This window comes from Podarcis muralis, chromosome 13 (genome assembly GCF_964188315.1).
Source record: "Podarcis muralis chromosome 13, rPodMur119.hap1.1, whole genome shotgun sequence".
Taxonomy (NCBI): Eukaryota; Metazoa; Chordata; class Lepidosauria; order Squamata; family Lacertidae; genus Podarcis; species Podarcis muralis.
In genome coordinates, this window is record NC_135667.1 from 14,671,026 (window position 1) to 14,698,875 (window position 27,850).

The following is a 27,850-nucleotide window of genomic DNA, read 5'->3' on the forward strand; positions in this document are numbered from 1 at the left end:
ATTTTGATTATTACAGGGCCGATAATCCCCAATACAGATTGCTCTTGGTTGAATTTGTGCCAGAGGGGAGATTACTTTTGAAGATACAGTTTGTTCAGGTTTCTAGTTATCTGTACCCCTTGGTATCCGAATTTAGAGCAGCAGACTTTTATTTTTGTGCATTTGCAAAATAAGCTATGGCAAACTATGGCTACCCTATGGTTAGCTAACTATCAACTAGCTAGCTAACTAGATAAATGTGCTTGTTCTGAGACTTGAGAATCTTAGCAAAACAGATCACCCACCCTGTAATTTTTATAATTATTGATCAGCATCACTACTTCTAAATGTCACATGGGAAATCAAAGATGAAGGCACAACAACATAGTCAATATAGGTGCCTGTCCTATCAGCTTACATGAATCCGGTTGTGGATTTGACGCACATACATAGTTCCATGCAGCCAGGTTTCCCTGTAACTTCAGCCAAGACTGAAATTGTGACTACAGGCAAACATGATGGCTTCCTGTTGCAGTTCAGCACAAGAATGGTTAGCGTTCCACCTGCTTTTCCTGCTGTTGATGCTGCATTGTTCTTCTAGCAAGTATTTGAACTCCTCCACAAGCAGATTGAGACAAACAATTCAAACCAATTCACTCGGTCCTCCAGCAGACATGATCATTGGTGAATTCATATCCATTATGCAAGGAAACTTCAGAATACATGAATTTACAGAAAAACCCAAAACCTCTTCGTTTACTGCTAAGTAAGTAGTTATTTATTTATTTATTTATTTATTTATTTATTTATTGGAGAATTGTCTGCTGGGCCCACTGATCATTCTTGATGAAATAAACGACTGCATCAGCTTCTCCTGTAAGCCTTATGTCCCACCACTCGAGTTAGCAGAAATAAGGCCATTATCAGTCTCAGGCACCACGTGTGGCTCATCAAATCATCTGCACCACAGTGTTAAAAATGTTTTTGGAAGTTGGCATGAGGGTAGGATATTCATTCTTGTGAGAAGAATCTAGAAGTGCTTATTCCTAGTCCTTCCATTAAAAGTCAGACTTGCTTGAAATGCCACTCTACTCCCCCTCCCCACAGTGCACTGGGGTGTTTCTGTCTACGTATAAGGATAGATGCTGTATGGCAGGTCTGCCACTCTGAAGTGGCTCTCCCTACAAACTGATATTCTTTTAAATGATACCCAAAAGTTGACCTTTTTGTTCAGAATGCAGAAATTTATAGGTTACCACAATATTCTTCATCAACTGCCAAGTAAGTAGTTCATTATTTATTGAAATGTTTTCTAACCCAGCTGAAGTTCTTAAGCTTCTTCAAACCCATGGAAGTTTCAATCCCTCCCTCTGCCAAAATTTGCGCCTCGAGGCCCCCAGGACCCACCTCCAAAAATAACTTCACTCGGACACTAATTTTAGTTTTAAGTTTTGGGGCAAATTCTGGGCACAACTTTATTGAATTACAATCACGTGAGCAGTATTGGCTTAGGCATTGACTCCCGATTATAACTGACTCCACCTCTCTGGGTGGCAGTCCAATGGGGTCGATGCGGACCAACCAAAGCTCACCCCGGGGTTCCTGTGGTCCTGGCATGGCCCTAGCACCTCAAGCAGGCTTCAGATGAGATCCAGGACCCCCAGCTTCCTTTAACAGAATGCCCAGTTCCTGGAGGGACAGGTTATAGCCACACCTCACCTCCCCACAATCCAACTGAGACAATGCCTAACCGCCACCTTACAAGTTGTGACGATTGCTAAGGGGTAGGCAACAACCAAGTGGCTAGAGCCAATTTGAAAAATGGGGGAAATTCCTACCCAGCCCCTGTTCCAAAACAAGCGACCCAAACCAAAGCAAGGCCAGACAAAACTACCTAATTCTAGGGAGGGAGGGCCAGTGTTCGGCAGCGAGAGGCAAGTGCCCCTCCTGTGTAACGCTGCCGCCTTTTAAAGCCCCTGGGATCACGCTACCCTCTGGGGATTGGCTAAAACAGCCTGGCGTGATCCAGGGGCTATGGCCAGGGCTTAGCTACTCCCCCACACACACCAATTAACCCCTAGGAGGGAAGTCCCAGAAGCCCGCACGCAACCAGGTCCTCTAATAGCAGGATCCCATTTACTTGCAAGTAAGCTCTGCACAGTTCCCTGGGCTTCACTTCCCCCCAACATGCATGGGCTTTTAACCTGACAGTGCAACCCTATGCATATCTATCTGATGTAATCACCACTAAGTAGCATTTAAGGTAAAGGGACTGCTGACCATTAGGTCTAGTCATGGCCAACTCTGGGGTTGTGGCGCTCATCTCGCTTTATTGGCCGAGGGAGCCGGCGTACAGCCGGTGTCATGTAGCCAGCATGACTAAGCCACTTCTGGCGAACCAGAGCAGCACACGGAAACGCCGTTTACCTTCCCGACAGAGCGGAACCTATTTATCTACTTGCACTTTGACATGCTTTTGAGCTGCTAGGTTGGCAAGAGCAGGGACCGAGCAACGGCAGCTCACCCCGTCGCGGGGATTTGAACCGCCGACCTTCTGATCGGCAAGTCCTAGGCTCTGTGGTTTAACCCACAGCACCACCCCAGGTAAATGGCTGCAACCGGATTGCAGCATAAAACAGATTTGCGTGAAAGCCAGTTCCATCAAGGACAATGGGATGTTTCTTCTCCAATACTTGGGATCAAGGACAGCTTTCATTAACACAAGTTTACATGCAAGGAAAGAATTTCCAATGGAAGCTTGTGTGATCACAACCTGTAATCCTGTACATAATTATTGGGGAGTCAAATCTCATTGAATAAAAAAAGAAGAGGAAGGTTTTGCTTCCAAATTTGTTTTTTAAAAGAGAGGCATGCAGCAGCATCAGAGCTACAGGTAGGACTTTCCATCTGGCAGGAGGACAGAGCTTAGCTGGTTTCCACAAATGGATCATCATCTTCCAAAGCACAACTCTGAGCCTAGGTGACACAGACCTTGCATTTCCCAGAAACAATGCGCCCTTGTCAGGTGCTAATGGCTTGGGCTTGCATTAAAGGAGCAGTTTAAAACACCAATCATACAGAAAGTAGTGAGGGGGAAAGACAGTAAAGAAAGAAAGGGGGAGAGTATGAAAGAACATCCCACTCCTACAGTCTCATCTTTATATCTGTCTTAGACTCAGATTCAAGGGACACTAAAAAAGGCCTTGTGGCCCGCAGGTTAGACCCTTGTATATTGTTTAGTTCTTCTCCAGGTTCAATAGGGAATACATTCCCATGAATATTTCATGTTTCAGAAATGGAAGGAAGGTGGTGGATGATGAAACTAAACAAGGGGTAGGCATGGACACGGTATATAAGAACCTAGTTAAATGGGGACACCAATAGAGCCTGACTGAACTTGGCAGGTTAAGAACTTCTGGTTCTGGGATTCCCATATTGAAACCCACCAATTCATTAATACCACAACAATGGATCACTTGGAACCCACCATTCACATACATTGAATCAAAACCTATTAGGAGACTGCTGTAGTTTCATTAGTTTGACTCAAATGTTCCTGTCCTGTGGGTTGCAACAATCGAGGAACATAGATTTACAAATCAAAATGCAAAGTGAAACACAGTTGTTTCTCTTCTGTCAGTATTGCAGTCTTTTCTGTCTCATTACAGACCCATCCCGAAAAACTACCAGCATGTTCTTGCCTTCATCTTTGCCATGCAAGAGATCAACAAGAATGCCAAATTCTTATCCAACATCACACTGGGATCAACATTTTATGAGAATGCTTTTAATCCTTTACGAACTTGTCAGAACACTCTTGCTCTTCTTTTCATGGGACAACGAAATCCCCCCAATTACCACTGTAATGAAGAAGATAAATTAATTGCCATCGTTGGAGGGCTCACCTCCCAAAACTCTAATCAGATGGCCAATATATTAAACATCTACAAGATTCCACAGGTATGTGTGTAGACACATAGATACAATCACAAGGGCCAACATACACAGGAAAACCCCAAAAGACATAATCCCATTATGTTTTCTACACTTGTGTCGTACATTAGACTTGGTATGGGTACATGATTATGTTAAAGCCTCCTAGCTATGTGTTGCCAACACTGCCGTCTCAATTTGCATTGGGATTTGGGGGGGGGGGATAAACCCATAATACTAATAATCCAAGCGCTGCTTCTTTCATACCTGGCCATGCCACAAAGCATGTAATCATAGGAGCATCCAGCTTCCTGCTTATAAATTTCTCCTAGCCTGAGAATTAAAAATGCCAGTGGTGTATACTTAGAAAAGTAAGACCAAGTGGTTAACCACCACAATACAGAAGTATGCTTTCTATGAACTAATACAGTAGGTGTTTTTTGGATTCCTGGACTTCCAGTGCTTCCTGCCTAAATGGAGGCAGCCCCCATGCAAGCGAAGATCATTTGCAGAGGAAAGCAAGGATGATTTGAGAGTAACTGTCCTTTCAAGCTTCCCCCAGGGCCCGGGGGGAGTGGGCTTCACTCACAGATCATCTCAATAACTGATTCTCACTCCGGAATGGAATCTGACATGCAAGAGATGCTGAGTGGAAAAGCACCCGACATTTTGGTAACCCCCCGATGCAGCCATTAAGAGCAGAGGTTCTTCTGTATATTAGGAAGGAATTGGCTCTAATTTACAGACATGTGCAGGATGAAGGGCACAAGATTACAAATTGCCAAGAGCAGGCACCCCCAAACTCCAGATGTTTTGGGACTACAGTTCCCATCATCTCTGACCACTGGTCCTGTTAGCTGAGTTTGGGGGTGCCTGGCTAAGAGAATCCGCTACTGGGTTGCATTGTTTCGAACTGGAAAGAAGATCTCATTTGTTCAAGAATATGGTATGTTAGCGGGGAGGGGAACCTTCACCCTTCTTTATCAATATATATTTGCTATATTTGGCAAACCTCCCCCTAAACGACAGCAATTGAGAAAAAGCAAAAAGAGAAAAAGAGAATGGAATTATATTTATGGATTAAAAAAAAATAGAACTGCATGAGAATGTTAGAATGATTTAAAGCATCTAACTCCATTGGACGGTAATTTGGACTATGGTCTTTGATCTGCAGTAGCTCTGTTGGGATACCAGATTGTTAGAGATAGGAATCTGAGTAGAAGGAGAATTGGAAACTCACCCAGGGCTATGGCAGGATGCCAGATGACTCCCACGCTCAGGAATAAACAAAAATGGCGTAATGATGCAGCTTGAATTTCAACAGAAGAAGAGAAAGACTAGAAAAATGGAAGTAGAGATACCATGTAAGACATGATTATAACAATGAAGAAACAAAGAAAATAAACATCTCCCACAGGAAATTAACAGGAAACAAAACTCTTTTTGCAGAAAATCTTTAGCTAACAAATATTTCAACACAAAAGGAGGTCAAGAAATCTGTAGCTGTGGATAAGGGACTAAGATCAGGACTGAATGCAAATGGATTAATTAAAATCTTGGAAGCAGAAAGAAGTAAGAACTTTGCACTCCAAAGCCAAGCACATAAAAAAGCACCCAAAATGTATAATTGGCTGTATTATTGATTTATATTTTAATGGGAATTGGAAATGGATAGTGATAAAATGTGGTTGTCATTGGGTTTTAACAACTGAAAATTAATAACAATTATATTATATATAATTCCTTTCCCTTTAGCTCAGCTATGGCTCCTTGGATCCAGGGCTGAGTGACCAAAGGCGCTTCCCTTCCTTCTTCCAAATGGTCCCCAATGAAGAAGCTCAGTATGATGGCATTGTCTGGCTACTCAGGAAGTTTGGGTGGAACTGGATTGGCCTCCTTGTTTCAGATGATGACAGTGGAGAAACCTTCCTTCGTACTCTGAGACAAAGGCTTTCCCAAAATAATCTTTGCATTTCTTGGACAGTGGTGATCCCACTAGTGACATCATATTTATCTCATGATCTTCTTAATCAAAAATTGAAACCAATTTTGTTTGCTCTCACAAGGAGGGAAATGAATGTGATTCTTGTCTATGGCGACAGTCAGTCTCTAGAGGGTTTGAGATTGGTTTTAGTCTCCTGTGAGGTTTTGTTTATGTACCCAGTGGAGAGGGTGTGGATTACAACATCTCAATGGGATTTCACTGCAGTGCTGGTTGGAGAGAAATTCACTTCAAAATCTTTCAATGGCACCTTCTCATTTACACTCCATTCAAATTCAATTCCAGGGTTTCAGGACTTTCTACAGACTATAAATCCATGGCAGCCAAACCTTTATTTCATCCAGCAGTTCTGGGCCAGTGCATTCCTCTGTTCATTCCCAGATAACAATCTAATTGACACAACTTATGAACCCTGCACTGGGAGGGAGAAGCTGGAGAAACTCACTGGACCTGTGTTTGAAATGGAAATGTCCAGCCAGAGCTACACCATCTACAATGCTGTCCATGCAGTAGCACATGCTCTCCATAGCATGTATTCCTCAAGAGCCAAACAAAACGTACTGGGTGAGAAATGGAGACAGCAGAAAGTTCAGCCCTGGCAGGTACTGTCAACTACTCTCCTCAATGTTAGAAGCACAAGTTATTATTACTGATTCATATGTTTCACAGCTGAGTCCTGGCATGGAGGAGAGGCCTTGGGGATTTTCCCTGGTGAGTTCTATCATTGGGAGGGACTTGATCTCAGTTAAAGACCACTTGCTTTGCATGCTGCACATTCAAAGCTCTTTAAATTAATCCATCCAGGATTCTCCTACTTGGGGATGTGCAAGGGCCAGGAGTATCCTTTGGTATCAAAACTGGGTTGAAACCTCGGATATATGCCCTGTAGCACTGTGGTAATTCAGAGCAGACAGTTCTGGGCTACAGAGAACAATGGTTTGACTTAGCACAAGGCAGTTGCATATGTTAATGGAGAAGGGTTTTGAATTACCCAGAATCTATGCCAAGTAGAAATTATACCAAGTCATGTCTCTTAGTATTGCAACTGGAAAGGCTTACAGCTCAATGGCGGAACATCTGCTTTCATTCAGAATGTCCCATGTTCAACCCCCAGCATCTCAAGATCATGCTTGGAAAGACTCTGAAACCCTAGAGAGCCAATAACAATCAGTGACTGAGCTACTTAGGGCAATGATTTCACTCACTGTAAGGCAGCTTTCAGTGTCCTATAACATACTGATGAATGGTAGTAAAAAGCCAAAGGTCCACTTGTCAAAGGGAAAAGAGAGAGCGTATTAGCAGACAATGTTTGTGTATTTTTTCTCTTGCAATCTAGCTTCACTCCTTCCTGAAGAACATCCACTTCAACAACAGTGCTGGGGAAGAAATCTCTTTGGATGAGAAGGGGCAGCAGGCAGGTGGCTATGATCTCCTCAACTTGGTCACATTTCCCAATGAGTCCTTCCAGAGAGTCCGAGTGGGGAGGGTGGACCCTCAGGCCCCCTCAGGAAAAGAGTTCGCAGTGGATGAAAGTGCCATCGCATGGAATCCCAAGTTCAAGAAGGTGGGTGGGACTATTTTTTTGTTTTGATCATCATCCATCTTTGATCATCATCCATCATCTTTTAGGAGAAGATCAGGAGATCCAGGAAAACAGAGATGGCTACAAAGAAGAAATGTGAGGAGGCAAGCTCTGGTACTCTCTGATGAAATACTGTTTTTGTTACTTTATTCAAATTGGTTGCTCCAGAGCTAGTTTGAAGCTAATTTGGAGCTCAGGTTAAAGAACAAGGTCTTTCTGAGTGAGGAACTGGCAACTGTTTAAAGCTCTTGAAAAGAGACTGTTGTGCTCCAAAATGCCTTGTTGGCAACAATCTTTGTTTGAGACTCAGTCCAGCCATGTGGAGCGCAGATAGGGGGAAAAATCATATACCACCTGAAGTTTGTGGTCACTAATGTTGATGGATGGAGTGCTGGTGATATTCTGTCCCAGTGATATCCTGTTGGTCTCCATCAGGCTGGTGGTGGGGCCAAAATCCATGCAGGCTTGGCCATAATGCGTGGGATGAAAGCATCCAAAAGGCTAAGGAAAGGGCTAATGCTCAGAAGGCTATAGAATGCTGTGCTGTCATATGCCCGATGCAATTGATTGGTGGGTGGGTGGATGGATTGAATTTATATACCACTCTATGCCCGGAAGTCTCAGAGCAGTTCACAGAATAAAATCACCTTGGAGCTCGCAAAGCTGACAGATGCAATATGAGATAAACCTTAAAAATTGGTGAAAGAAGAATGGAATGTTTAAATAATTATTTAGGGGACAACGGCTCAACAAGAAAGACCTGGTTATGTTTAGAATGATACTGCATAGAGAAATGCTCCCTGATACCAAGATGAGGGATTCCTTTGGAATGTAGATAGAGAGAATTGATAAGAATAATGATCTGTTGTGAACTTGACGGAAGTGTACAATAGATGAGCTTTCCTGTTTTAGCTCATCTTCCTTTTTTCTTTTCTTTTCTTTTTCTTTTCTTCTTTTTCCTTTTCTCTTTTCCCATAGTGGTTTATGTTTTATGCCATGTACTTTGATATTTTTTGTAGTTTTGTAGTTTTTTTATTTTTATTATTATTAAGGAATTTTCTTTTGTAATTTTGGTTGTCTATATTTATATGTATTTGTTTAAAGCAAAATAAAGGTATTTTTTTAAAAAAAATCCATCTATAAAACCACAAACTACTTAATCAATATCTAAAAAACTGAATAACCCGCCCTCCAAAAAAACCTACGAAGATGTATTAATACAAGATGTAAGATGTATTAGCAACGTAAGTAACACCTACCTACATTGTATATTTTAATCTTCAAGTTCAAGTACACCAAGTAAAAATTAATTATTATTGAAACTTTAAAAGAGAGTGTCTTGCATAGTTTTTGTGGAAGGAAAAGGGGAATGCGTCAAACGACCAGGGCTATCTTCCACATAACTCTGTAAATGGGAACTAGAGTTTAATTCCCATAAAATGGTTGGTGAAAACTTCCTTGGAGAGCACTGTCAAGGTTGTGTCATCTGCAGAGAACATCAAAATATGTATAGCAACCTTATTAAATATGTTTCATCACCAACAACCAGAATCTGCCTCTTTGTCATAATGGTTCTTCATTCCTTACTCCTGCACACCTAAGAAGGAGAAGAAACATCTGCTGCTGGCTCCTTATTTCAGCTCTCCTCTCCCTCCAGGAGGGAATCAGTATTGGGTTATGAGGAATCAATCTATCAAGAAAGAGAAGGTTGGCACTAGCTTCTCTTTGGCATTCAGACATGTGCTGGGCTGGCCAAATGGTTAAGTGACAGCACAAAGCATCTTTATCAGGGGGCCTGATGCTTGCCCAGGGAGCAAATGCTTGACAGCCATCCTCTGAATTCAGTCCTGTGGCCTTTCTGCTGCAAAGCAGACATAGATGACAATAAAATTTGTGGAGAGAAGCGAGCTTATTCAATTCAAAATCCCTTCCTTGTCATTACCGTTAGATGCTGCCCATTTCCACCTGTGTTGAGAGCTGCCACCCTGGACAGAGTATGTTTCCCCAGCAGGGAAAGCAAATCTGTTGCTATGACTGTGTTCAGTGCCCTAAAGGGAGGATTTCAGTCCAGAAGGGTAAGTGAAGAAACCCAAGTCAACTGGAATTCCCTTCTTCCTCTCCAACACAGACATTCATGTCTTAGTCTTATTATGCCAGCTTATTTTTTGTCACGGATGCCAAGCACATGTGTTTATGTTACTGATACTTATTCTTCTTTAATCTCCCCTCCCCTTTGGACAGCCATTCTAGAGTATATTGTGTGAAATTACGTCCACATGGAAGTAACCACCATTGAAATCAGCATGACATCCATCTGGGTAGAAATGGTTAAAACTGCACTCCGTAGATTTCCTTTTCTCTCTATTGAACCTGCAGTCAACAAATTTGCATCTTCTGTTATTTACAAGTACTGAATTATCTCTTCTATTTTATCCACACAGTTCCAATCCTTAGGAACAGTTATTTCTTGTCAAATATAGATTTGACAAGCTCCATTTTGGAAAGTGTAAAAAAGAAACACTTGGGCTACAAGCCTTGAAATGCAAAGACATGGGGCTGGATGCAGAGACAGACATGTTTAAGAGGCAAAGACAGAAATCAATCAGTATACGCTAACCATGACAAATAAATATGAATAGATTAATTAGTAAAGCTGTGATGCTCAGAGAGGAACCATCACGTATTTGAAAAATTAGGCTTTGGTTCATCAGCTCAGTAATTGGTTCTGTGTACAGCATAACAGACAGTACCAATAATATTAATAAATATCACTTCCAGAAATGCTAAAAGCATGCTTCTCACTTTCAGATGCAGATCAGTGTGAGAAATGCCCCGATGATCACTACCCAAATGCCTTTCAGGACCAATGTATTCCAAAAAAAATAAGCTACCTATCCTATGAGGAGCCCTTGGGGGCAATTCTGGCCTCCTTGGCTCTCGTGCTTTCCCTGGTCACAGTTGTTGTGATGGGGACCTTTGGTCTGCACTGGAACACTCCCATTGTCAAAGCCAACAACTGGGGCATCACCTGCACCTTGCTCTCTTCTCTGCTTCTCTGCTTTCTCTGCTCCTTCTTATTCATTGGCAGGCCTACAAAGGTGACCTGTGTCTTGAGGCAAACCGTGTTTGGCATCGTCTTCTCCATTGCTGTGGCTTGTGTGTTAGCCAAAACCCTCACTGTGGTTTTGGCATTCTTGGTGACCAAGCCTGGGAACAGCCTGAGGAAATGGCTTGGGAAGAGGCTGGCAGGATCCCTTATCACCTTCTGCTCTCTCATTCAAGCTGGCATCTGTCTTGGGTGGCTGGCATCCTCTCCCCCATTCTCAGAGTTTGACCTGCACTCCCAGGAGGGGCAAATCATAGTGCAGTGCAATGAAGGCTCCGACATCATGTTCCATCTTATTCTCGGCTACATGGGTCTTTTGGCCATTGTGAGCTTCTCTGTGGCTTTCTTTGCCAGGAAGTTGCCTGATACTTTCAATGAAGCCAAGTTGATTACCTTCAGCATGCTGGTCTTCTGCAGTGTTTGGCTGTCCTTTGTCCCCACTTATCTGAGCACCAAAGGGAAATACATGGTGGCTGTGGAGATCTTCTCCATCTTGGCCTCTACTGCTGGCTTACTGGGTTGCATCTTCCTCCCTAAAATTGTCATCATTTTATTTAGGCCTCAGATGAACAGTAAAGAGAGGTTAGTAAGGAAGTAGGTGTGGCGTAGTCAGGTAAAGGGAGGGCAGGAGGGAGGGAGGGGGAAGCAGTGTCTCGTTCCCTTGATCCTCTCCTGACTGTATAGAGTCCAAGAAACCTCTAATGCAACATTTGATCATGAGAATTGATTCAAGCCCAAATCTAGGTCAGGCCTTCCTCAGGTCAGTTTCTGGCTAATGTGTTGAATGTCCCTTCATTTTTAAATGCAAATACTTTTTTTCCTTATGTTTATATATTTGTACATTAAATTCATGTTACCCTAATCACAACATCCAACTGTTTTATGTGGGTTCTGTGATTGTACTAATATTTCAGATTTACAGTACAATTGTGCTTACCTATAAAAAACCGGTTATATTTGGGGAGTGAACAGTGAAAAATAGAATACCAGAAATTTTGCATGAAATATATTGAAGACATATGGATTTATGGACTCAACAATGTCCTGAAATCCAGGCACCTTGTTGCTGTGGAGCGTGAAGGCCAGTGTTCCATTTAGGGATTTTGCTGTGAATTTTCCTGCAGTAAAAGTAACTGTAACATCCCACTGGGCTCTTATATTCCATACCTTCTCCACTGGATGTATAACCTTCTCCTAAATTCCTAGAAGTTTTCTCAGACCCTCCATAGACTGAACATCCCCATACACAAGAACCACATTGATTTTGTCCAAGGAGAAGGGTTTCAGCAAAGGGCTTAATATTAAATGTTGGAATTCTGTGTGTCATAGCATTGCAAATGTCCCTCTTGAACAGCTTTGGTTTTTAGTGTTTTAAGAAACATTTCACCACTATCATCATCTGATATGATGAGGCCAATCCAATTCCATCCAAAATATTCCAGGAGCTGAACAATGCCATCAAACTGTGGGTTTTCATTTGGAACCATTCAAAAGAGGGAAGGGAACTGAGTTTTATCACCCAACACTGGGTCAATAGAAACATAAGTCAGCTAAAAGAGAGAGAAAACACAGAAATATTGGGAAGTTGATTATTATATATGTAAAAAGTCTAGCCCTCTCAAACTTCTGCATCCAATCATTGCATAACTCAATTATTTATTAAAGCCATCCCTCATATTCATGTTATTTATTTGCATTCACAATCAGAAAGGTAGAAACCTTACTAAAATATTTGTTCTATTTTATGTCTCTTATCTTTGTTGTTTCCTTTTTCCAAAGCCATAATTATATAGTTTGTCCTTCATCCAATTGAATCGCCAACTGATATTATAGGCCAAATTTTATAATTTTAGGACAACTACCCTAAATGGAGTCAAAAAAGAGATGGAAAACAATTACTCTTTGGCTGGGGTAAAGCTCAGCTTGGGAGAAGGTGGGTAAGGGAGAGTTTTGGTACTCTTGCATTTAAAGCAATGATGGGCTGTTTATGGGACCCTACTCAGTTGCCCAAGTAGACTCTCTGAATATTACAAGTTGTGATAGGGACACACGTTTTTTGTTGGTATCCTTCTGTATTGAGAGACACTGGAAGACTGCACCACTAGTCAGCTCCAGAATATGGAGACTCACACCTGTGGAAATTTGTAAGTATTCAAGATGTTGGCCAACTGGATGGTGTTCTGAGAGGTCAGATCACCAATGGTGCCCATAAGCTTCTTCTCCCTGGCACAGTTGTCATTGAGGGGATTCCCTTCTTCTGTGACGAGTAGATGAAAAATAGACCAAACCACTCTTTCTGGATTAAAAGCATTCTCCTGTATGTTTGAGCCCAGAGAAATGTTGGGGAGCAAGTTGTCACTTCTGTTGATTTCATGAATGGCAAATACAAAGGCTGATAGTGTTTAGAGAATATCCTGCAATGAAATGTTAATGTAATTTAGATCCCCACAATCTTCTGTAAGAGAAATGTGCATTTAATTTTCATGTGCATTTAATTTTCATGAAAACACAGCTGCCAGTCCAAATCCACCAGGTATTACTCAGAAAGGACAGAGAAATTTTTACCTATCCTTTAGCTATAAAGGTTCCAAACTGAAGTTTGGGTTTGATTACTCATCAGAGCTCCATCTGACACAAGTACCCTTCACTCTCATGGCCCCTATTTTTCTCACATATATTAATTTGATAGAATCTTTATAGGCTAACTATAACTCAGCAGAAAGTATTGCATTGAATCCAGCTATTAGCTATTCTCTGCAGGGCCTCCAGCTAGTGACAGCACATCTAGAATAAGCTGAGCACAATCACAGTAATTTTGATAATTGCAGTTCAGATAATCACATTCCTTGAAGTTCTCAAGTCCCTGCACCATCAGAGGAAATGCTCTTAAAGGCTCCCAACACAGCCAAAGTCTGCTCTTCATGCAGAAATGAAAGGGTTTAATAAGCCTTGTGAGAATCAAAGTGCGAAGGTCTCTGAACAGATTACTACTAATATCAACTTCTGGGAGTAACTTCTTACAAAGGTTGCTGGGTGACCTGCACCCCTATAAAATATCAATAAAATGAAATAAATAAAATAAAATAAAATAAAATTGTTATTTTATTTACATATATGGATATTGGTACCTTTGTTTTCCACTGCCCCTCCATGGAACTTAAAGTGGCATTTTCCTCCCAATATGATCCTCATACCAATCCTTCGATGCAGGCTTGACTGAGAAGCTGAAAAAAGCAACAGCAACCCTGACCTTGTTTGCCTGCTGTGTACCACCTATTGAAGCTGGACTGGGAGGGGGTGAACCCCCTTCCCTTCCCTTCCCTTCCCTTCCCTTCCCTTCCCTTCCCTTCCCTTCCCTTCCCTTCCCTTCCCTTCCCCTTATTTCAGCTGAACTTCCCTCAAGATCCACATCTTGCAGGATTGGCTAACCCATGACATGAGGTGAGGTGAGCTATCTGTCAAGACATAAAGCTCTCTGTCCCTCAATGCAGTTTGCATTATTTCAGCTACTGCAATGGAAGACCTGGTTCTTTTACTTTAAGAAAATTGCCTCTATGCCTGGAAGCACTCCATAAAGTTATCATTGTTGCAGACTCCAGTCACATTTAAAGTAGCCTTTTCAAATACACAAAATAAGCTTCTATCCATTCAGACAGGGGTCCAAATAGACACCTTTCCCAAATTCAAACCTTTCCCCGCTTAATGCCCAAGGATGGCCAGTGATAAGTACCCATCTCCTGGAACGCAGTAAAATAACTTCTACCTTCCCAGTAGACAACCCAATATTTCCTCTGGATGAAAATGGTGGTGGTGGGGGAATCATATAAAAGGTCCTTTTGTGATCTAATTGTTTGAAAACGTTTAAAGAAAGAATACCAAACTGTAGCCTTTTTTATTTTAAATAGACCATTTTCATAACAACAAATTTTAATAAAGCATACTTTAATAAAATAGATACATTCATTTTTATGCTTGGATGGCTTTTATTTTTAATGTCTCTCTCTCTCTCTCTCTCTCTCTCTCTGTGTGTGTGTGTGTGTGTGTGTGTATTGTAGTTATCATGTGAGATGACCACTGAGTTTAAAACACATTAGAAAACCTGAGGAAATAAATTTGCTTCATTCGCTGCCTTTCCCATTTTTTCCTCATGGCATTTTATGTCCTTCAAGAAATAAAAGAATTTGAAGGTTTAAGCATCATCTCTTTTTTTCTTTCCTATCTGTTCTCTGGTGTTCAGATCAGGTCTCATTAAGATGCCCAGGAGATGGGCATTGAAGAAGAGCCGAGAGAAAACATTAAGGGAAAACTAATTACGGAATTGGCAAATTGGTTAGAAGTAAAGGAAGAGGAGGTCGCCTACACGATAGAAAACGCCTTTAGGATTAAAACAAGAACATACCAGAATAAGCTTAAGAAACCCATTGGAGACTGTTTGGTAATGTTTAATTCAATGGGAATGAGAAATTTGATACTTAAAACGAGCTACCATAAAAAATTAATAATAGGCGGTAGACCAATAATTGTCCTGAAAGAGATCCCGGTCAGACTACTGCGTAAGAGGGAGGGATATAGACACATAACAGGCACCCTGAGAAGGAATAACATCCAATTTAGATGGGAATTCCCTGAGGGAATTGCATTTTTCTTCAAAGACAAGAGATTTAGACTGACCAGTCCCTTAGACATAGAGAAGTTCCTGAGAAGATACGAGAAGGAGCTTAGTAAAAAAGAGATTGGAGTAATAGATAGAAAGGACGCTAAAGAGGGTGGAAATGAGGGAGGGGGAAGGGAGAGGTTGCTGAAAAGGGGGGGGAGGGTGAGGGCGAGGAAGAAGAGGGGGAAAGTAGCGTGCAAGAAGAAGAATCAGAGGAAGAGGAGGAAAGAAAGAACTGAAAGTAGACACAAACGTATTGCTTTATCTTAATAATGTCATTAACTTTTTTAACCTGGAATGTTAACGGTCTAAATGAGAAACTAAAAAGAAATAAAATAGAGAAAGTTCTGAGAAATAAAAAATGTGACGTGGTCTGCTGCCAAGAAACCCACGTGGCCAAAAAACACAAGCGTATACTGATTAATAAGAGGCTGGGAATGGAGTTTATTAACTCAGCGGTGAACAAAAAGAGAGGGTTGGTCATCTACGCTAAAGAGAAACTGGAACCCAAAATAATATGTAGAGATGAGGACGCGAGGATCCTTGGGATCCAAATTACCCATCAAGGGGAAAGACTTAATGTTGTATCGGTATATGCCCCCAATACAAATAAAGCTGAGTTTTTCAAAAAACTGGAACAAATACTATTAGAACTAGAAAATCATAATCTAATCTTACTAGGCGATCTGAATGGAGTCCCTGACCCCAAACTAGATAGAAGTGAAAAAAGAAAGAGAGGGAAACAGGGGAAACTCCCCAAAACATTTGATGACCTTCAAGAAAACCTAGACTTAATTGATATTTGGAGATTCAAAAACTCAACAGGAAAACAGTTTACATATTTCTCTGGAGTTCACCAGAGCTGGGGCAGAATCGACCAAATCTGGGTCTCCAGAGAGCTTTCGTTAAGACCGGGGAGATGCATAATAGAGCCCAGAACACTATCGGATCACAACTCAATCCTCCTGGAAATAAAGTACCCACCATCAGGTATATACCGATGGAGAATGAACGATTATGTATTGGAACAGGATGAGATTGTAGATCAAGCAAAGAATACTTTAAAAGAGTATTTCGACCTAAACCTCCATAAAGAAACCAAAATCAATGTGGTCTGGGACGCTAGTAAAGCAGTCCTCAGAGGTTTCTTGATTCAACAAAACAAATACAGGAAGAATCTAAGAGAAGAAAAGAAGAAAGAGCTAACTAAACAATTAAAAGAAATAGAGGACAAATTAATAACAAACCCGGGGGATGAAAGGCTTAAACAAATTCATAAATTATTACAAACTCAATACTCAACAATGCTGAATCAGGAGATAGAATGGGGTATAAAGAGGATGAAACAGAAGTTCTTTGAATCAGCAAACAAAACTGGCAAGCTCTTAGCGTGGCAACTAAGGAAAAAGAAAAAGCAAATGGTGATTAATAAAATTAAACTTGAAGATCAAACAATAGAGGACCCTAGTGAGATAAAGGGCAAGTTTCTTCAATATTATGAAAACTTGTATAAAAAGAAAGAGGGAGAAGACATAAGTGAGATTGAAAGATACCTGGAAGGGAATGGGAATGAAGAACTGTCAGGGGAAGAAAAGGCATCCCTCAACGAACCAGTAACAGCAGATGAGATTAGAGACGCAATAAAGAAATTGAAACCCGGAAAAACCCCCGGCCCAGATGGCCTCTCCCAAAAATACTACAAATCCCTAGAGGAACAACTAATTCCGGTACTCTGTAATGTAATTAACAACATCCTCCAAGGAGGGGAAATGCCTGACTCCTGGAGAGAGGCATATATCACTCTAATACCTAAAGGAGACTCAGATACGCTTAATATAAAAAATTACAGACCAATTTCGTTGCTTAACAATGACTACAAGATCTTTGCAGGAATAATGGCAAATAGATTAAAAAAATATTTGAACAGAACAATACACAAGGATCAAGCCGGATTCCTGCCTGGTAGGCAGATAAAGGATAACGTGAGGCATGTAATTAATATAATCGAATATCTGGATCTCAAGACCGACATCCCAGCTGCCTTAATTTTTGTTGACGCCGAAAAGGCGTTCGATAACGTATCTTGGCAATTTCTTCTTAAATGTATGGAGAGGGCAGGAATAAGAGGGCCATTTCTAGAAGGTATTAGAGCGATCTACTCAAACCAAAAAGCGAAACTTATCATTAATAGTAACCTAACAGACTCATTTACGATTACAAAAGGTACAAGGCAAGGATGCCCATTATCACCCCTGCTATTTATTATGGTTTTGGAGGTCATATTAAATAAGATCAGAGGAACAACAGAAGTAAGAGGGATTAAGATAGGTAGAAAAGAATATAAAGTAAAGGCTTATGCGGATGACCTAGTAATATCAATAGAAGAACCTCAAGAAAGGATAAATATGGTTATGGATTTAATGGAGGAGTATGGGAGGTTATCTGGGTTTAGACTAAACAAAACCAAAACAAAAATGTTGGTAAAGAACTTAGACGAACAATCAAAAAGCAAAATTGAACTGGAATCAGGGATTAAGATATCAAAAAAGGTTAAGTACTTGGGTATCTGGGTATCAACTAAAAACATAAACCTGGTGGAGGATAATTATAACAAAATCTGGACAGAATGTAAAAGAGATCTTGACAGTTGGAGTAGATTACACCTCTCGTGGGAGGGGAGGATGGCTGCCATTAAGATGAACATCTTACCAAAAATGATATTCCTATTCCAAAACATCCCAGTAATCAGAGGCACAACAATGTTTAAAGACTGGCAGAGGACCCTCTCTAGATTTATCTGGCAGGGTAAAAGGGCCAGAATCAAATATAAGTTGCTCACTGATAGAAGAGACAGAGGTGGTTTTGCGGTCCCAAATCTACAACTATATTATGAGGCGGCGTCCCTCTGTTGGGTTAAGGAGTGGATAACCCTGGAAAATACCGACCTGTTGGATTTGGAAGGTTTTGATGCGAGGTTTGGGTGGCACGCATACCTCTGGCACGACAAGGGGAGAGTACACAAGGGTTTTTCTAACCACATCATAAGAGGAGCGTTGCTAGAGGTATGGAATAGATGTAAGAACCTGATAGAAAAAGACACCCCATTATGGCTGTCACCTATTGATATTCTAGCAATTAAAAAATTAAATATGGAAGGTAAAAGGTGGACATACGCCGAGCTTTTGAAAAGAGATGAGAAAGGATGGGAAATAAGACCTTATGAGGAGTTAAAAGATAAACTAGAGGGGTGGATACATTTCCACCAAATTAACTCTTTATGGAACGAGCATAAAAAAGCCGGAATGAGTAAGAACAAGTCCAAATTCCATCTAGAAATAATAGAAGGGAAGTCCAAAACCCTAACCAAAATGTATAACCAACTATTAGACTGGGACACCAAGGATGAGGAAATAAAGGAGGTCATGATTAAGTGGGCCATAGACTTAGGATACCCTCTAGACTATGAGAAATGGAAAAAACTATGGAGCAAGGATATGAATTTTTCAGCATGTGTCGGTCTCCGAGAAAACATGGAAAAGATGATGTACCGCTGGTACATCACCCCAACAAAACTAGCTAAAATGTATAAAACTGGAGATAAGACCTGTTGGAAATGCAAAAAGAAAGAGGGAGATTTCATTCATATGTGGTGGTCCTGTGATGAAGTTAAAAAATTCTGGGGCGCTGTTTACGACGAATTGAAAAAGATCTTAAAGTACACGTTCCCCAAGAAACCTGAGGCGTTCCTTTTGGGAATGGTGGGGAATGAGATTGACAAAAATGATCAAACCCTATTTCAGTATGCGACAGTTGCTGCTAGGATACTGCTAGCGCAGAATTGGAAAAAACCCAGCATACCTACAATTAAGGACTGGCAAATTAAGTTAACTGAATATATTGAATTGGCAATAATGACCCAGAAGATAAGGCAACAGAAAAACGTTAAATTTATCAATGATTGGAACAAGTTTGTTACATATATAGAGACAATGTCAGGAAATATTAAAATTACAATAGATATACAATAGGTATATAATAGGTATAATATAAAAACCGTGAGGTAAAACATACGAGTTAACAAAAGATACTGCGGTACATATGGTAGAGATAGAGGTCACGTCGTGGTGGAGGGAAGTCAAACAAAATAATAGACTGTATATTGATTTTTGTATCTGTTTATTTTTCTCTGTTTATTTTTTTTTTTCTCTGTTTTGTTTTATCAATATGGTATATGTGCTTTTAAGATGTTGGAATATAATAAAAATTTATTTAAAAAAAAAAAAAAAAAAAAAAAAAAAAAAAGATCAGGTCTCATTAAAATAATATAGCACTTGGGAAGGAAGATACAACCTAATAAACCAGAACTAGAGACTAAGATGGAGAAGATCTCCACAGCCACCATGTATTTCCCTTTGGTGCTCAGGTAGGATGGAACAAAAGACACCCAAACACTGCAGAAGACCAACATGCTGAAGGTAATCAACTTGGCTTCATTGAAAGCATCAGGTAACTTCCTGGCCAAGTAAGCCACAGTGAAGCTGATGATGGCCAAAAGACCCATGTAGCTCAGGACAAAGTAAAACATCGTATCTGAGCCTTCGTTGCATTGCACTATTATTTGTCCCATCTGGGAGTGTGTGTCCAACTCAAGGAATGGAGGAGAGGTTACCAGCCATACAACACAGAGGCCAATTTGAATAAGGGAACAGAGAATGATGACTGACATTGCCAGTCTCTTCCCGACCCATTTCCTCATCTTGTTTCCAGGCTTAGTAGCAATGAATGCTAGAACCACAGTGATGGTCTTGCCCAACACACAAGAAACTGCAATGGAAAATATGGTTCCAAAAACTGCTTGCCGGAGAAGGCAGGTCACTTTCTGAGGTTGGCCAATGAAGAGGAAGGAGCACAGAAAGGAAAGAAGCAGAGAGGAGAGCAGGATACATGTGATGCTCCAGTTGTTGGCTTTGACAATGGGTGTGTTGTGGTGCTGAATGAAGCTCCCCATCACCACAACCGTGATAATGGAAAAGAAAAGGGCAAAAGATGCCAAAACTGCCCCCAAAGGTTCTCCATAGGATAAGAAGGTGACAGTTCTGGGGATGCATTGATTCTTTTCCTCATTTGGATATTGATCTTCTGGGCACTTCTCACATTGGTCCGCATCTGAAATTAATGTTTTAACGTTCCAAATTTTATCAAATACGCAAATATTTTTCAGCTTTATCTGAGATATTTTACTCTTCATTGTGCCACTCATAACATGCCATTGACCTTCAATGGTCAAACGTTGTTCAGCATCACTGAAGAATCATGTGATAAAACTGAATATAAGGTAGCTGAACTGAGCTCCTTCAATATTTCCATTAGGGATAAGATAAACTCATATTTGCAATCTCTGTTTTAAATCATCTCATTCCAATACAACGGATTCCCAAAGAAATCTGCCATTCCAGAATGAAGCAAGATTTACTGGCATTGACAAGGTTCAGTGTGCCTTTCTGCATGTCTGCTGTGATCACAGTGAAACAGCATCAAGGGCTTAAAGGTATTTATGGTGAAATACTCCAGGTGTTGCTCCTATATTATTTTGGTTACAGACCCTTCTCATTATGGTTGTTGGATTTCATGGGGATCCTGAGTGGGGGGCCCTCAAGGCCAGAGAGGACCCTGCCACTTAAATAATGTGCCATGGGGCAAGTAACAGCACCACTTCTTGGCGCCATACGTAATATAGCCTACAGTCCTTTTGTGGCCTACACCAATCCAAGATGAATATCTATCCTGGAGCAGGAGTGTGGAAGTTTTGGTCCTCCAGATGTCATTGGACTAAAACTGATTTTAGCCCCCAGCCAAGGATGAAGTCACTGTAGTTGAGCAACATCTCTAGTGGTGGGTTCCCCTCCCCAATTATAGAGGAAAGAATGTGGGAATTAGTGTAGGCTGAAATGCAGAGCATTTGCCATTCCCTGGCGCCCCCCCCCCCCATCCCCACACGAAACATAGCTTCATTATTCACATCCTTACCAATATGAACAGAAATCCTTCCTTCAGGACACTGAGCGCAACCGTAGCAACATACTTGTTGCCCCTGCTGGACGATTCTGCTGTATCCAGGGTGGCAGCTTTCAACACATTTGGCACGAGGTGTCTTCTAGTGGTAACCACAAGTTATAATGGTTATGGTGGAAATAACCTGGTTTTCTCCACATCCCTTCTGTATAGAATGCAGTGTTTGAAGGAGTGTGGGATGCCATCCCAGTTATTTTCATGAGCATTAGTGTGGGTTGATTAGTCCATCCTCATAAACATAATTGGGATAGCATCCCACACTCCTTCAAGTAGCCAACAGTTACAGTGTTACTATCACGTGGACCAAAGCTCAGAATGAGCTCAGACTTGCAAGAGAGATTATGTATGTATGAATGAATGAATGAATGAATGAATTAATGAATGAAGCTTCCTTTGGCTATGTCTGAAGCAAGAGGAAGACACACAAGTGGTAGGTCCTCTGTGTGCAGAAAGCATTATACTGTCAATTCCTATACCATTGGCAGTATATCAATGTAAGAATTTTACAGCTGGATAATATTAGACCCATGCACTCTAGTCAAATGTTATTTCAATTCCCAGATGACTACAGGTCTCATTTTGTACAAGCAACACACAGTGGGAAAGGAAAGAAGATGCAATTTCACTCCCATTCCACAGATATGGAGGGAATAGGGGTCTTGTTTGATACCAGTGGTTGTAAGCTCTGCTGCTATATTATTCAGTACTAGTAATAGCACAGGAAAGGGTAAAGAACTGGGTACATTTGCAGAGTTTCTGTTTATAGTCAATCCATATCATTTATGTAGTTATTTATTCTTTAGCCATAAAAATGATGCTTTACCTGATTAAACTTGTGATTCCACACAATGTTTCTTCCATTGATTATGAACCTTTTGCCTCCAGGATGCTTCGGGTCCATCCTTCCAACAAGGAGTCTGCGGAAGGATTTATTGTGGAACATGACCCAGTTGACAATATCATATCCAGCTGCTACATCCCCATTCTCATCAAAAAATATTTCTTCCCCAGCACTATTGTTAAAGCGGACATTTCTCAGAAATGGGCGAAGCTAGAGGAGAGGGGGGGGGGTTAGAAAACAGGTCCCAGAGTCTGCAGTAGGGATAGAACATTCCTGAGTAACAGGGCACTGGTTTGCATTCAGAAGACCGAGGGATCGGCAAATCTGTCCATTGTGGTTTCTATTTCTTTCTCTTTTTTAATCTGAAATTTTCCCCGAAGTCCTCATGAGTACCCACCAGCATTTTAGTGCAAATCTCCCAATAATCACACTTTTGCATGCAATTTTGCTAACTGGACACATTTTTGCAAAATAAAAATGTTCCTGATATAATGCATCTTGTATTTTCACTAATATATACATATATACACATATAGATATGCACACATTACTCTTGTATATACGTTACATTTTTGTACATTTTACTTAGTTGGAAAACTGCATTGCACCATGTTTAGAAGTGCAAATGTCGAAGGATGGCAGTGTTTTGGTTTTCACAGAGTTCAGAGAAAGTATGAATTAGGTAGGCTCACCTTTAAATGCGAATTGAATTGAATTTATCCTCCATCCCTAATAGCATGCCAAGTTCAATCCCTGGCATCTTCAGGTGGGGTTGGGAAAGTCTCCCATCTGAAACCTTGAAGAGCCACTGTTGGCCAGAATGGACAGTATTCACTCATTCTAGATGGACTAATGGCATGACTCAGTAGGACAGCTTACTATATTCCTTGTATTTGCCATATAGTATCCTTTTGGATTACAGTACCTACTTGCCACTATATTAACATCATTGAATGTGAATTTGCAATAATTTGTAGTTTGAAAAATGCCACACTTTAAAAAATCTACAAAAAGGGACATATGGACACTATCGAACATATGAGTGCACCAGGAAAATCTACTCAAGCGGCTTCCAAGTGTGACTACCTTGAGAAGATGATGCACCAGGGTTCCTGGTTTATTCTATTTCACATGAGAAATTACTCTATAAGGGTGGGCATTGAAGATGGCCACATTCATACATGAAGACCTTCCCATGTGAATATCCAAGTGGACTACAATTTGTATGGCGAGGTTAAGTAATGACTGTTTCTAAACTGCAGGAAGTTAAAGCTGTTTTCAAGCAGAAACAATACCATGTAAAATCATAGCATCATAGACTCTTAGAGTTGGAAGGAACCCAAGAGTCATTTAGTCTCCACTAAAGAATCCATAACAGAAGGCCATCCAACCTCTGTTTAAAAATATGCAATAAAGGAGAGTCCAGAACCTCCCAAGGAAGACTGTTCCACTGTCAAATAGCTCTTACTGTCAGGAAGTTTTTCTGTGTGTTTAGTTTGAATCTCCTTTCTTGTAACTTTAAGCTACAGTATGGGGTCAAGGCCTACCCTCCAGAGCAAGAGAAAACAAACCTGCTCCATCTTCCATGTGGCAGCCTTTTAGATATTTGAAGATGGCTATCATATCTCCTACCATTTTCCTCTTTTCCAGGCTAAACATACCTAGTTCCTTCAACCTTTCCTCATACGGTTTGATTCAAATAGTAAAAGAAGAAAAGCAGAAGGGAGCATTGAAAAGAGGAGGACATACGAGGAGCCCATCATTAGTTTTTGAATTTGATACACTGGGGCTGTGTCAATACTGCACAACCAAACATTTCAGATTTGAGATAAGTGAAGATCATGGTATAACATCCTGTCAAAATGGAAAGGTCGCTGCTCCTTTAGAGTATTGAAGAATTTTACAAAATCTCCAAATTATTAAAAATCCTTTTTCATACCATTCCCTGTTGAATATTCCTCAATGTATCAGTGAACTTAGTTTTGTTTTTGGATGCAGTAACAAAAAAATGCGGATGGAAAACTGCTGCAAAATGATGTTACAGGCCTTTGGCTATGGCACAAATTATTAGAAAGTCGCTGAATCCAACCTCATTTCATACTACGTCATTGCATTTTGAAAGTGCGAACTCAGTTTTGCTCCATTGATGTATTTACTGATTCATTCATTTTTGTTCAATTCCTCATATCAAAGTGAAGAAGATTCTTTTAAAAAACTATTTAAATATATGTTTTTCAGGCGTCAGAAATCTGTATATTATAATATACAAAGCATAAAGGAGCTGTATGTTTTGTGGATTGTATTTGAAATACTTCCCCAATTGCCTTCATCACTGAGGGAGTGGAGAGGCTCATACGCAGCTATTGGGTGGCATCTGAGTCCTAAAGCTCACACATAATTCATTGCATTTGATTGGTAATAAACATAAGCCATATGTTACCTGCCATGGTTGAACATTCAGAAGATCTCCTATAGCTTTGTGTTTAGTTTTTGATGAGTACATGGCATGGAGAGCATGTGCTACAACGTGGACAGAGTTGTAGATACTGTAGCTCTGGCCAGACATTTCCATTTCAAACACAGCTCCAGGGAGGCCCCCCAACTTTTCCTTTCCAGTGCAGTTTGTCATATATACATAATACTTTGGGAGTGAGCAGGCAAACGCACTGCACCAGAATTCCTGGATGAAATAAATTGAAGACTCATATGGATTTATGTTCGCAATAAAATCATGAAACCCTGGAACTACGTTTTTGTGGAGTGCGAAGGACAAAGTACCATTGAGGGATTTTGCTGGAAATTTATTCCAAGTTAAAATAGCTGTGAAATCCCACTGAGATGTTATGAGCCAAACCTTCTCCATTGGTCGCAGATGAACAAATTCACTGTAATCTAAGACTATTTGTAAACCAGCCATAGAGTGAGCATCTCCGTAAACAACTATGACACTGATGTTATTTAACTGGAGCACAAAACTTATCCTTTCATTGTATTTTTTACGGTTTTCGGGTGTGTGACTTATCACTATTGGAACTGATTGTATTACAGCAACACAAATACCACTCTGAGAGAGCTTTGGTCTCATAGTCTGAATAAATGTTTCTCCGCTGTCATCATCTGAGGTGAGAAGGCCAATCCAGTTCCATTCAAAATAATTCAGTAGCTGGACAATCCCATCATATTGGGGGTTTTCATTTGGAGCCATCCGGAAGAAAGAAGGAAACTGGGTTTTATCACTCATCACAGGGTCAAAGGAGCCATAAGTTAGCTAATAACAATAAGAATATAGGTATGGTTAAAACTGCAAAACTATATGCTGTCTTTGAACAAACAAAAAGTACAGCTTGAATTTGCATGATTTTATATTCCAGCAAATATCATTGGTGCAATCTAGGTTCACACACAAAGTAGATTATGAGCAGGAAGCTGGAGAAACACAATAACTCAAGCCTAGAAAAAAGTGACTAGGGATAGCTAAGGTCCTCTTCTTCCAAGAAACCTATAGGAATTATGAGATGTGTTCTAGAGGACCCCACTCAGAGGATCCATTAGAGTTCTTGGCCCTTTAATTTCTGAGACGACCACAAGAGGGGTGTTGGATGGGAACATGCACAGGTCAATTGCATCTATACTACAACTCTGCATAAAAAATTGAAGACATACCTGTGGAATTTTGTAGGTATTTAAGATGCTGGCTATCTGTATTGAGCTTTGGGAGGTGAGCCCACCAATAATAGCCATTAACTTCTTCTCCCTGCCACATTTGTAATTGTAGGGATCTCTATGTCCTGTGAAGAGAAGATCCAGAGTGGCCCAATAGGTAAACATGGAATGAAATGCGTTGTCATAGATATCTGATACCAGTGTGGTGTTTGGTAAGAGGCGATTATTCTTGTTGACCTCTTGAATGGCAAAAACACAGGCAAGGACATGCTGGTAGTTTTTTGGCATTAACCTGGAATGAGATTTCCACAGGTCATTAAATTTAAACTACTTACAGATACAAAAGAGAGAGGTGGCGTCTCCCTGCCTGATTTGAAATTGTATTATGAAGCTTCTTGCCCTTGTTGGTTAAGGGACTGGATTTTGTTGGAGAACACCAATCTATTAGATCTGGAAGGATTTGGTAACAGATTCGGATGGCAAGCATATTTATGGTATGATAAGGTAAAAGTTCATAAAGGATTTGGGAACCATGTATTTCCAAAGTCATTGTATGAGGTGTGGGATAGATATAAGAATTTATCAGAACATAAGACACCATGGTGGCTATCGCCTCTCAAGGCAATGAGTGTGAAAAAATATGAGTAAAAAATGGGCCACCTATGAGCAATTAGTGAAGGAGATGGATAAGCAACGGAAATTAAAACCATACGAGGAGGTTAAAGGTTTTGTGAATGACTGGTTGCATTATCGTCAAATTAATGAAATGTTTAAAGATGGTAAAAAGAAAAATGGATTTGGATATATAAAATTGAGATTTGAATTAGAATTATGAAATAATAAAGTTAAAATATTACCTAAAATGTATAAATTATTATTGGAATGGCTTTTGAAAGATGAAGAAGTTAAATCAGTTATTGGGCAAAAGATATTGGCCAAAATATACAGTTAGAAGATTGGGAAAAATTATGGAAAGTGGGAATAAATATTGTTAAGCAAAACATTATTGCTGATCTGATTTAAATAACTCAAGAGATTTACCAATTGATCCTAATTTACCTTCTCCCTGCCTTACTCTACAGACCTGAGATTACTCAGTGTGTTTTGCCTGCTCCAGCAGAGTAAATAAGCTAGAAGCCTGCAGAATTAATGTATGTCCCTCCGTGTAGATGCAAGATTAGCCCTCCCATGATCTTTGATTGCTGTATTTTTTGTAGATGGTGGCTGAATGTGGGGAGAGATGCTACCCATGTGTGTGATGTGATATGAAATCTCAACTGTGATCTTTTAAAGGCCCATTCAGAAATGTAAATCATCAACTGATGCTGCAGGCAGTGAAAGATGAAGAACATTGTCTGAATTCTACACTTGAAAGCTTTATACTCGAGGTTTAGTTCAGAGCAGGGCAGAATTTTTAAAAAAAAGACAGAACAACTTACCAAGACATTGGGTTGGACTCTGGCTTAGCCTTATAGTTGAACAGAAACATTTCAGCAAGTCGCACAGAAACAAATTCCCCAATGACAATATTATCTCTGGAGTTAGAAAAACTGTTTTGAACTTTTTCTTGTGCACTGTAAGTAGAGTTCAAACTCTGGCTGCACGCAGGAGTCAAGAGGAGGAGAAGCAGAAGGAGCAGTAGCAAAACAATTCTGAATGCCAGCAAATGTCTTCCCCACTCCCAGCTGTGTACCTGCATTTTCCCCTACACATCGCTCTTGCAATCAACAACTGTCTTTATAGGAACTGCAGGAACCCATCCACAAAGGACTAAGATCCCTGTACCAATATACAGATGACACAGACCTTTGCTAGGAACTTCCTAGATCTGTGGAGGATTTTTCACCATCAAACCAATGAATAAACAAATTCCAACCTGGGCTTTGGGTCTAAGGGATGAAGTCACAAAGTTCTATTTAACATCACACTGCCTGCCTCAGATTAATTCCTCTTCCCTCTGTAGCATGCCCTGATCTGGCAAGACTCTTTATACAATGTGTAATGTATAGCAAAGTGTA

The 27,850-nt window shown here is 40.4% G+C and overlaps 2 protein-coding genes across 2 annotated transcripts; one reads left to right on the plus strand and one right to left on the minus strand.

The window, feature by feature from the left end:
• Positions 1-656: 656 nt before the first annotated feature.
• LOC114582276 (vomeronasal type-2 receptor 26-like) lies at positions 657-11,200 on the plus strand. Its single transcript, XM_028703183.2, has 6 exons — positions 657-695; positions 3,619-3,939; positions 5,668-6,516; positions 7,251-7,478; positions 9,445-9,571; positions 10,305-11,200. The coding sequence occupies exons 1-6, from the start codon at positions 681-683 to the stop codon at positions 11,198-11,200; spliced, it is 2,436 nt and encodes an 811-aa protein (XP_028559016.2). The 5' UTR covers positions 657-680.
• Positions 11,201-14,791: 3,591 nt separating this feature from the next.
• Positions 14,792-27,321, minus strand: LOC114583267 (vomeronasal type-2 receptor 26-like). The gene is made up of 7 exons (XM_077918110.1): positions 27,272-27,321; positions 25,833-26,124; positions 24,610-25,437; positions 22,152-22,379; positions 21,284-21,410; positions 19,579-20,422; positions 14,792-14,858 (listed from the first exon to the last, which is right to left on the minus strand). The coding sequence occupies exons 1-7, from the start codon at positions 27,319-27,321 to the stop codon at positions 14,792-14,794; spliced, it is 2,436 nt and encodes an 811-aa protein (XP_077774236.1).
• Between the last annotated feature and the right edge of the window lie 529 nt (positions 27,322-27,850).